Raw genomic sequence first — 12,597 nt, 5'->3', positions numbered from 1 at the left:
ATGTATCTCTTATCTTGTATCTCGTATCTCTTATCTTGTATTGCTGTATCTCGTATCTCTGTATTGTCTTTTACACCTTCCTTTTAGTTTTTATACCTTCCAACACATTATTGTTTTGGCTTTCCTCACTTTCAATAATCAGCGCTAATCGTGAAACAGGTGCTGTGTGTATCCTTTTTGTTTTGTTTTACAAGAGGCATAAAAACTTGAAACATTTCGCAGCTACATTTAAAAAAATGTATTTTTCATAGCTTTATCTACGTGTATAAAAGTAAGAAGATGTGGTATGATTGCCAATGAGACAACATTCCATTAGGGACCAAATGACGAAGAAGTTAGGCAATATAGATAACCGTACAAGGCCTTCAACAATGAGCAAAACCTATACCGCATAGCAATCTATAAAAGGCCCAGACGTGAAAAATGTAAAAAAAAAATCAAACGAGAGAACTAACGGCCTGATTTATGTAAGAAACAATAAACGAAAAACAAATATGATATACAGCAACAAACGACAACCACTGAATTACAGGCTTCAGACTATGGACAGACACAAATAGAATGTAGAATATTTAAACATGTTTGCGGGCGCCAAACCCTTCCCTGACCAGGTGGTTTTAAATCTAGCTGTGAATTCTGTTTTAATCGAGCTGTTTGCATTTTAACAAGCTTTGTTTAGAAGGCGGAGATAGTGTGCAAAATATGAAGACTTTTTATCTCCTATACCTTTATTTTTTCTTTAGATGAAAATGACTGTCGTCACAAAGACTGAGTATCAACGACCAGTAGACCGAGGTTGGGCATGGGTGGTTATGTGTGGTAAGTTTGCTCACAAATCAAATACCAATCTAAAACTGAAAATTAAAAAAAGTAACTCTATAGGAGTGTAAACGCTTTTAGCTAAAAAGGGGTTCTTGATTTTGAATTCAATGAAATTTGTAGTATATGTAAATAAGACAGCAACAACAACAAAAAACACACACATGAGAAAACCAAAAGATATCAAGAGGTTCCTTGGGAATTCTTCTTATTTTTTACACACTCGTTATATTCTATTATACGCCATGAACCCTAGGATTAACTAACAAAGGCATTTTCTGTGATGTTCACACTAGTGATGTTTTTCGGTATCTTGTGTAACTCTTTAGATTGATTGGTTATCATTGTTTGCTTAACGACTATTTTCAATATATAAGGCATATTCACGACGAGAACAAATTACGAGAATTTTTAGAAAACTGTAACAAATTTACACAATATTCATTTTTTCACTGTTGATATTTTATTTGCAGCCATATTCTTACAGCTATTCCTTAATGTTGGTATATCAAAATCTTTCGGACTATTCTTTATCCAATTTATAATTGTTTACAAGACAAGCGCTTCGCTGATATCAGGAGTTATAGCTTTGCAGACGGCAATGTTCAGCCTTTCGTGTAAGTTATTTGTTTTAAAATACAAAAAAACTCACAAGTTAAAAGTGTTTCTATGCCTATATTTCCTCAGTCTTATCTAAAAAGTTATTAGAAGATTAAGACCAAATAGGTATTCTGTCGGTTTGCTTCCGCTTACCCTTACCGGTAGACTTTTGATGGTATGAGATAACAACAACAACAACAACAACAACAACAACAACAACAACAACAACAACAATAACAACAACAAAATTTAACAATTCTTTTGAAAGTCAAGAAGTTTTTAAAACATTTAATACTGAATAGTGGTTTGTAAATTATAATTCTAAAGTTATTTAATAAGAAGGATTTTGCTGTTAAAATGCGTAAAACTGTTTGACCTGTTTAGTTTATGGATGTGTTTTCTTCCTGGCAGCTAGTAGGTTTTGAAAATGTGAATTGACACAAAACAATATATGAGTATATATATACTATTGATTTGTTCTTTTTTTAACATAACCAATTTCATAACACAAGTTTCAACAGATCTGAATCTAGGAAATCTACACTGAACTTTCCAGCAGCGCCTGCATACGGAGTATATATCTCCCAGTTGATACGATATTCAAGAGCTTGCATTTCCTATAATAATTTCTTTGTTAGATGGTTGATGCTTACAAGGAAGCTTTTAAATCAAGATTTCGAAGTGGTTAAAATCATCCCTTCGAAAATTTTACGGACGCCATCAGTTGATTGACCGTTATGGAATATCTGTTACACTGATGACAACAAATATTTTCCAATTGCCGTAACCACAATATATCCTCTTTTCCTTTCCCTCTAATGTGACATACCGAATTAGACTTGTCAGAAGACATTTGGTTTCCAGACAATAACTTGAGTATCAGTGTATGGATTTCTATGAAATCGTACCACAAGATTCCATACCACAAAGGAATGTTGGGATTGGTTTTGGGGATTATGGTTCTGACCAAAAAGAGTTAAAAACAATACTTTTCTTCTAATTCTTTGTATAAATTGCTGATTTCTTGACCAATTTCAATGGGGTTTTATTCAAAGTCTTAAATTCTAGTGGTTCTTTAATATGCTGAATATACCCGGGTATTTAGATATTGGATTTTTTTTACCTGTTTTTAATTGGTCTACATTAAGGTCCAAAGGGTCCAAAATTAAACTTTGTTTGATTTCAACAAAATTGATAATGGGGTTCTATTATATGCTGAATATAACCGTGTATTTAGATTTAGGATTTTGGGCCCGTTATCAAATTGGTTCACATTTTGGTCCAAAGGGCCCAAAATTAAACTTTGTTTGATTTCATCAAAAATAGAATTCTTGGTGTTCTGTGAATGCTGAATCTAACCATTTATTTTAGATTTTGGATATTGGACCATAATAGGTAAACATCCAATTTCAAATTTTTAGGTTTTTAGACCACATTCATTCTGTGTCAGAAACCTATGCTGTGTCAAATATTTTATCACAATCCAAATTCAGAGCTGTATCAAGCTTGAATGTTGTGTCCAAATACTTGCCCCAACTGTTCAGGGTTCGACCTCTGCGGTCGTATCAAGCTGCGCCTTGCGGGGCATTTTATTGTACACTCTTTTTCCAGTTAAGTTCAAGAAGAAAAATCAATTTTACTTAAAAAGTAGACTGGCAACGAGATTAAAAAACTCCAATACTGTCAAATAATATCACAGGTTATTACTGTAAAATAATTAGTTGTTTTAATCTACTGATAAGCAATCTTTATCATTTTGAGTCCAGAATTTTTTTTTTTGGAACAAAACCATGTTTCACTGATTACAAAGCATCCATTTCCCCCCGATTATTTCATTGATTACCATATAAACAATATTATATTTTGTAAACAATGCTAGTTTTAGTTGGCTATATAATTCTAATGATCTAAGCAACTTGGGGACAAGGACCTCAACGTTTGTTCTTATTTTCTGTGTTACTAATATTACAACTTATTTTCCTTTATTTAACATGTTCTTATTATAACAAGACAGTAGTTTATATGTGCCGTACGTCCACTAAGCTTGTGATTGAGGATATCGCTTGGCATCAGTGCGAGTTATTTAATATAAATGAGCCTTTAGGTGAATTTATTGTTATTATTGAAATAACTAGAGTTTATACCAAGCGATATCCAAGTCCAACGAGCTGTTATTTCTCTTTTGGTAAGAAATCTTTTTGTGTGACATCTTTTGGTGTTACTCGTTATCAACTGTTTTTTTTTTATTTCCTTGTCCATGATGGATCGTATAAAATTAAATGATAATGTAGACGACATCACGAAAACAGGAAGTAAGTAAAACCGTTGCCACTGAGAAAAAGTAGTCCAAATCGTCATTCCCTAAAGAACAGCCAATGGAAATGCCGCAATTTGATATCGCATTGAAGGATTAGACCAAAAAATATTTATAGTATCATATATTTCAGTAATACGACACATAGCTCTTCATCATGGCGAGAAATATGTTACAGAGTTCATCCTAAGAGAAGAACAAAAACACGTGAAATGAAGAAAAATAAGCTGCATTATTAAAGGAAATATATCTGAAAATATACGTAACACAAAAAATGAAGATACACAAAGCGCCTTTGATCGAAATGATGTGTTGATAGATCGATAAACCATACTATACAGAAATATACAAGTATTGTAATAAAGCATTCAATAATTTAGCAGCTTATGCTTCTGAAGGTTCGTTGATCTCATTGATAAGATTGTTTAGTATATACTATTAACCATTTCTATATTGTTTTTAAAAAATGTGGCAATTTCAGTATGAAGAATCGAAGTGTTTGACTTTTTGCCTAGAGGCAGTGTCAAAACTTACTTCAGTTCAAACAATTGTAGTTTGCTAATCTCCGAAAAGTGTAAGCAATAACATCTTTAAAACCTACATACTATGGTATTATTAAGACATGTTAAATTGAATATTTTCAGCGTTGTTCATACTTTCTTCGGGAACAAAATTACTTGGCCCACGAAAGTTAGTTATGATTGGTTCTATTTTTGTATCTGCTGGATATCTACTGAATGCTTTTGCACCAGACGTAGCATTTCTGATTCTGTCGCAAAGTGTTCTGTTTGGTAAGTTATTTGTTATTGCCAAGACAATTGTCACCGTTACCTTCAAGGACGCTATTGCTTATAAGCTCACAAGAAAACAGTATACTAAATAATAATGAAAACAAATAATGACAAAAAAAAACCTTAAGTTAACACTTATAACAAATACTGTCATTATTTCCCTCTTAATACAACAAACGAAGCCGAGCACTTTAGATGAGTTTTGTGATAAATAATTTGTTTTCATTCCAATTTCCCACGTTCAAACCCCAATTAATTTTTTTATTGGCTGTAAAGGTCATAGGAATACGCCGCCAATATTCTTTTTCTGTACGAATCTTAGACGATAGAAGTTCATGAAAACAAAATAAACAAACACTTGAAATTTAAGTCACGAAGTTAAACTAGAAGGGACGTTATTTGGACAATAACATGGGGAAAAAAAAGGACCTCAGCAATCAAGACGATTATATAATCTAATACCGGTAATTGTTCAACTGTTAAAAATATCGTAGTTATTATGGACATTTTGAGAAACAATCTTATTTTCAAATATACTTATCTCAGTCGACAACACAAGGCACCTTGCAGACATATTTGGTCACAACCGGTGAGGAAATTCTCAAGAAAATTTCTCTTTAAAGAAAATTAACCCATATTCGAACCTCATAGTTTAAGATATACAACTGACCATGACCAAGTAGTATTAATATCTAATAAACAGTAATGATTTCTCAAAGTAATGCTATTTTTTGTTGTTGAAATAATCTAAATATGATATTTTAGGTGGTGGTTGCGCACTAACTTTAGGCCCTGGTCTAGTTGTTCTGTCTTCATATTTCGAAAAAAGGCGTGGCTTTGCAAACAGTATTTCAAATGTAGGAGCAAGCATTGGCAGTTTGGTATTTCCCAAGATAATACAGGTGCTAATAGATGTGTATGGACTTCAAGGTGCCTTGATTTTTGTATCAGGGATTCTGTTTCACAATTTGATTGTTGCAATGCTGTTGCGCCCATTGCCACCGTCGGTCGAGACTGCCGGATCGATACAAGGAAATATTGAGAAGGAAGAACTTCTAAAATATCCAAAGAGATATGCCGAGTTCAGTGAGTCGGCAAATCCAAAAACAGTACATCATGGTAAACGTTCAAATAAGGATGTCAGGAGTGTTTGTTCCCGACCAAATCAAAATATATCTTCTTCCTTTGAGGAGGAAAGTCCACAACTTTTAAACGACAAAGTAGATGACACCTTAAAGCAACTGAAAGAGACTTCCGGATTATCTTACAATGAAAAGAAAGACAAGGAAATGTGTCGAAGCTCATTGGACTTATGTACCAGTACGGGAAGCATTTCATGTTCTATACAAAACTTAAGTATAAATGAGAAAGTTGGTGTCTCTAGTTGTTCACAGTCAAAATCAACATGTTGTACAAAGACATCATTGACAAGTTTGATTGACTTCAAACTTTTAAAAAACCATAAACTTCAACTCGTATTATTTGTAGCATACTTTTGTATTTTCAGTTGTGGCTTGACCATTACATACATTCCTCCGTTTGCTCGCGAAAACAACAATTCAGACGAAGAAATAGCTCTCCTTGTTATGATCTTTGGAGCATGTGATGTTGTAGCTAGATTTTCAATTGCTTGGATTGCAGATTCTAAGAGAATCAAAAGAACGTATATTTTGGGAATTACATTATTAATAACTGGCACTGTCACTATGTTCAACACTTTCTTTACTAATTTTACCAGTTTTGCCATTTTCTGCGTCGTAAACGGACTGTTCGGTTCTGTTTATTTTCCATTTGTTCCTTTATTATTGGTAGACAGCGTTGGAGCCGAGAATTTACCCTCTGCACTTTCTTTACTGATCCTTGTTCATGGCATATCAATATCGATCATGGCACCATTAATGGGTATGTTTTAATTATTTCCTCGTTATGGGATTATTCATTAACTAATATTCGAAACTCCTTTTGACTCAGTTATAACTTTGTTATATTCAGTCAAAAACCCTACCGTTCAATTAAATAAGAAATAAACAAGAAAAAAAATGTAGGAAAAGACCTTTGAAATTATATTTTAAGCAGTAAACCATCGAAAATGGTATAACCGAACGTGGAAGCAGTGAAAATCGTAAACACAAAGTGAAAGAACACTCATGTCCTACAACTTTTTTTTTAATTGCTCCACCAACAGAGTTTATATATATTTTTTTAAATATTCAAGAAATACATACAAGACAACAAATGCAAATGTGTGGGTTTTGAATTCCTTCGCACATATATACTGATGGAACGGCTTTTTGATAAAAAAAAATGTCCCCGCCTTCTCGCAGACATGAATGCCACATATTTGTATATAAGCAGTCAAGGGGAAAACACCACGTTGCATCAGATATACAGCTGCTATATTTTCACCATGTGTCATTGTATTATACTTTAGTTTCCCGTTTTCTGGATCGTTTTACGGGTCGGATTTCTATAAGACTTGCCAAACGTATGCCGATTATGTGAGAGGAGAAAAGGGGTGTTGTGTCATAAATTATCATTAATTTGTATATATTTAATACTTGTTTTAGGTTATATACGAGATAGTACAGGATCTTACAATGTTACATTTTACGTTATTGGTGTTGGGATGATTATCGGGGCTTTAGCATTGTTTTGTGATTCTTGGGTTATGAAATTAGAGGAACAGAGATTACAAAAGAACAGAGAAGTTGATAGCGAGGTTGAATAACAGACATTTCAGAAAAACGATATAGACAAAGAGGAAGTGGTGGCCGTTAATGGAGAATTGAAGATTTAATTCGTCTTTGTCTACAAGATATAAACCATTTTCACAATTAACCCTTAGATTCTGTTTGTTATTTGTGTTTGATTGCTATCTCATTGATGTTTACCTCTCAATCATCATTTTATTTATACTTAACTTGAGCCTTGAGCTGTTTTCTGCTCTTTGGTCGAGTTGTTGTCTCTTTGACACATTCCCCGTTCCCATTCTCAATTTTGTTAATACTATTTATATAGGACATAGATGACATCTTTAGTGTAAAAATCAATGACACATCAATGAAACGTCGATTGGTCCCCAAAACCAACCAATGAGAAAAAAAAATTAAACATTTTAGTGATCACCAAAACACATCAATGACACAGTCATGTATGCAACATTCTATAATCACCAATAGACATCAATCAGACATTGTTTCAGTGATCACCAATAGACATCAATCAGACATTGTTTCAGTGATCACCAATAGACATCAATCAGACATTGTTTCAGTGATCACCAATAGACATCAATCAGACATCAATGAAACATTCAGTGATCACCAATTGCCATCAATCAGACATCAATAAAACATGCAGTGATCACCAATAGACATCAATCAGACATCACTGAAACATTCAATGGTCACCAATAAACACCAATCAGACATCAATGAAACATTCAGTGGTCGCCAATCAATGAAAAATCATTGTAATATATATAAAACATACAGTTGTAACCGTTTAAATTCAATAAAACAGCTATGAAACAAGCAGTGGTATCTTTAGTAACTTTGTATGAGACATCTATGAAACAGCCAGCTGTAACCAATAAACATCAATTAAACCCATGCAGTGGTCACCGTTAATCATCATTGAGACATATATAAAAATCCAGTAATCACCTATAAACATTATTGAAACATCTTTAAATATCAAGTGGTCACAATAAACATCATTGAGACATCTCTGAAACAGCCAATGTCACCAATAAACATCAATGAGACATCTATGAAAAAGCCAGTGGCCATCGATCAACATCGTGTATCTACAGTTTTTTTTTACACATTTTTGTAAAACTTTTCACCCGAAGGACATCGTTAATCAAAATGAGATAATTTGTATATAAAAGACACTAACTGCTTTACATAAGATATAATTTTACCGTTGGTGAAAAACAAGTCGAAGTTTTGTACAATCCGTCCAATTGGCAGTTTTCTTCCACCTTCCGACATTTATATTATTTGGTGAAATGTTCAGAAATTCGCCAAAGATTGCAGCATCGGATACTGTGAATTTAGTACAGATTGGAAAACTTTAAGGGGAAATACATTCAGGAAATATTGATCCTACCTCTTTTTTGTGCTATGCCATGAACACTAAGAGCCACGCATGCATGAATGTACCCTTAATATTACTAAGCCAAAGTCTACCACAATGCTTCTACTCATAAAGTTAAAAATGTGAAAAGCATATGGACAGCTGCTAGCTAACTGCTTTAAAAACCGAAAAATATAAAATTGAACTGGATATTTTTTTTTATTCCCAATATTTTAATCAATCAATACACTCATATTTCAATTTTTCATCCTGTAACCTAATATCTTTGTTGTAAAAACGCATTCTTCTTCTCAGTTCTTTTTTCAGTTTCTAGCGATCCTTTATTTATTGAAGATTGTTCGCCGGGCGTCGACTATATAATTTGATTTGTAATTTACAAGATAAACAACAAAAAACAAAACCAAATCGAAAATCAAAATAATATATGTACATTTGAAAAATAACATTTAGATAAAACTATATACATTTGATAACCATAAAAATTAAGGGTATAAAATATGGATTATAGCAGATTCTGGTATTTTACTCTTTAAACTCTGTACTGTACTGCATGAAACTATTTGTTGTGGCAATTGATTCTAATTTATAACTGTATTCGGATACAATGAATATTTATAGCTGTCTTAAGATGCTTGTATTTACCTATATGAGTGTGGATTTCTATGTCTGGTTCTATTGTCTAGTGGGACCAAAAGTTTAAATGTAGGGACTGCAACAACTTCATGTAAAATTGTGTAAAAGAATTCAAGAAAAGAGCATTCAGTTTTATTTATGAAGATTTTGCACTTTTATAGGAAGAATCTATACAAATAAGCTTAAAGGTTGGTTAGATTAGACATAATTCCTATGAAAAAACAAAATGCTTTAAAGATGTTTTATGAAGAACACTTGAAATTGAGCTATAAAGTATGAAATTAATTTTAAGAATACCTCCTAATTAGAATCAGAGTTATAGTTTCTTCAATTCAAAACAAAATGTAGATTCCTTGTTTTACTTTTTAATGTTGTTCTCGTGAATCTTCCAGGTGCAGTAATAAAATATATGTAGATTTTTTCCAAGTAACAACGCACCACAACATACATAAGTACAAATCAAATTGTTCGAAAACTAATATAATCGAGTTCATGTAACAAACAGGCTTTTTGTAGGGTTCTTGTTGCTCGGTCTTAAGTTTTTTATGTAGTGTTTTGTAAAAAGTTGTTTGTCTTTTCGTCGTCTTTCTTTTTTTTTTGTCATGATTTTGTCGGTCTCTCTTCGTCTATTTTTTTTATTCCTCCTTTGATATCTTCCGTCTCTTTTTTACAAACCTTGAAGTAAGTTGGTAAGTTAATAAATATTAATAAGGGTCGGCACATATACAGAATTAATAATAAACAAAATCTTAGGAACCGACTATAACATATAATACAAAACATCAAAATTAGCAAAGTTTCACCTAAGACAAGTACACATAACCATAAAAATATTAGCACAAATAATCATCAAATAAAATAATCTCACACAAGCATCAAATAAAAAAGCATACATAAGCATACAATTTAGATAAAACAGAGTCACATAAGCAGTAATGAGATATAATTCAGCCATCAGACATCAGACAGAAGAGTCTAGGAGTTTCTGGTACTGCAGAATCAATTTTGGCCACCACACAAGATTGATATGTTATTTTTAACTGATAAAACGATAATATATGTCTCGCCTCATTCGGCCTCATTCGGCACTGAATTCCGAAGTCGCGCTGTCTCATAACTGAAAGAATTCTAATCATTCTTTGTAGTTCTGAGTCCTGGTAAATCTACACAGGTCGAATACCAAAACTTATACGAATCATTTTTCTCTCAATAAAATCAGTACACTTTGCAAAAGTACAGGCATTTTCTTATTTATGATTATAAATGTTTCCAAGATAATTGTTCTCATTCTTCTGGGTTTAAGTGACGGTAATTTTGATCATTCTTGTAATTTTTTGTAAAAGGTTTCGAGGTCTTGATAAACAAAACGAAGTGCCCGTTCCTGTATTTTCTCAGTTTTCTTAGTATTTTGTTCCCGACAAGAATAGCAAGTAAGCGGACAATAACCATATATAAAAAAGAATGATAACTGGTTAGTTTTCCAAGACGGTTCAAATGTTTCTTATCCGCTTCAGAACATTCAATTGCCTTGTGTCATTTTAACTTTACAGACATTTGTTATATGTATATATAATAAAGTTAAATCAAAGTCTATGGTGCTTACCAACAAATTAACTTCATCATCAAAAGTAATATCTATACCATTAAAATTAATATCTTGTCATGAGTTTTTGTATCAACTGAAATGGCTAGCAATTTTCAGGATAAGCATGCAGTTTATTTACAGAAAACCAATAAATTATGGAATATCTGTATTCTGGCAAAAAATTTATAACCTTTTCTCGAAAGACTTGTCTGATTTTGATAAGAAATTATCATCTGCATAATTATATAAATCATACTTATGTACAAACATAAATACATCAGTGATGAAGACATTAAACAATTTAGGGCCAATAATGTATCGCTGATGCACATCTCCAAATATATCTAACAAATTGCTTATGTTTTGACAAATTTTAACACACTGTTTCCTTTTGAAAAGTAATAATATTTAACATATCAAGGTTGACTGAGATAAGCCATGTGCTCCAAGTTTCAATAAAAGTAGATAATTTGGAAGGCAACCAAAGGCCTTGGATAGATCCATTAGAATTCGTTTAACTTTTTTTCTAATCTTCAATCACTCTAAAAAGGATTGGTTGGCATTCAAAACATGACTGAAGCGATGCAAAAAATGGATTTAAGATATTATCGAAATAATCAACAAACTGTTTCAATGACATTTGCATTTGTTTTTAGATAGCTGGTACTACACTTACTGACCTGTAATTGCCTTTTTAGATAGCTGGTATACTACACTTACTGACCTGTAGTTGCCTTTTTAGATAGCTGGTACTACACTTAATACCCTGTAATTGCCTATTTAGATAGCTGGTACTACACTTACTGGCCTGCAATTGCCTTTTTAGATAGCTGGTACTACACTTTCTGGCCTGTAACTTTTTATACATTGTGACTTGGATGGAGAGTTGTCTCATTGGCACTCATACCACATCTTCTTATTTATACTGTAATTGACTTTTTAGATAGCTGGTACTACACTTACAGGCCTGTAATTGCCTTTTTTGATAGCTGGTACTACACTAACTGGCCTGTAATTGCCTTTTTATAAGTACTAGTTTAATGGGGCTACTTTTGCTTCCTTTCATTTATCTGGAAAAGTGATGACGATAAAGATAAATTGACATATTTTGTAAAAGGCTTTGTAATAAAAGGTTTTGCAAAATGTAAACGTTTAGGAGAAAATCTGTCGATACCAACGGTCTTCTGTATATTAATTTGGCTGACTATAATGTGTCGTCATTGTGTGAAAAAGAGAACAGATATTAGCAAAATCTTAAAAATTATTTGAATTCGCGTGATTCCCTTATTGCCAAAGTTGCATTCATACAAAAAATATTAAAAATGTCACAAACTTTGTCCTGTTGTGTAATCAATAAAATATTTCCGAAAGAATGGTGTGTTTTTTTGTGTTTTTTGTTGGTTGAAAAATGGTCTAATGTATAATACAAATCCAAATTAGCCGTTTATTGCCCAAACAATGTAATAATTTTCAATAAAATAACATTTTTTTAATATTTTTTAGCTTCTCTGAGACCTGTATACTCCTAGCTTCTATTAAAATTCATTTTTACCTGCTGAAACTTATTAAAAATCTGTTTCTTCTTTATAAATGGCTCTTATAAATTCTTTATTCATATATGGCACCTATTTGTCTTACTTTAAAAGGTGCAAGCATATCATTTGCGACCTCAAATAAAATATTTCTAAAATTCTTAAGCTTTACCAGAGACGAGCTATATCAACACCAGTGCCTTCTAAAATATCAATATTTTG

At 32.4% G+C, this 12,597-nt stretch overlaps 1 protein-coding gene across 1 annotated transcript; it reads left to right on the top strand.

Moving 5' to 3' along the window:
* Positions 1–749: 749 nt before the first annotated feature.
* LOC127737050 (monocarboxylate transporter 9-like) lies at positions 750–7,252 on the top strand. The gene is made up of 5 exons (XM_052247583.1): positions 750–819; positions 1,293–1,436; positions 5,290–5,880; positions 6,013–6,261; positions 7,092–7,252. Exons 1-5 carry the CDS (start codon positions 750–752, stop codon positions 7,250–7,252), a joined length of 1,215 nt encoding a protein of 404 aa, XP_052103543.1.
* Positions 7,253–12,597: the final 5,345 nt, after the last annotated feature.

Source organism: Mytilus californianus, unplaced genomic scaffold (genome assembly GCF_021869535.1).
Source record: "Mytilus californianus isolate M0D057914Y unplaced genomic scaffold, xbMytCali1.0.p SCAF_4, whole genome shotgun sequence".
NCBI lineage: Eukaryota > Metazoa > Mollusca > Bivalvia > Mytilida > Mytilidae > Mytilus > Mytilus californianus.
Note: the sequence above shows the minus strand (reverse complement) of the source record. Positions and strands in the feature narration are given on the sequence as shown.

Coding starts and splice junctions, on each gene's coding strand:
- LOC127737050 (XM_052247583.1), top strand. CDS start 750: ATGACTGTCGTCACAAAGACTGAGTATCAACGACCAGTAGACCGAGGT. Junction 820..1,292: donor GGCATGGGTGGTTATGTGTG/GTAAGTTTGCTC, acceptor TTTTATTTGCAG/CCATATTCTTACAGCTATTC. Junction 6,262..7,091: donor TTTCTTTACTAATTTTACCA/GTTTTGCCATTT, acceptor TACTTGTTTTAG/GTTATATACGAGATAGTACA.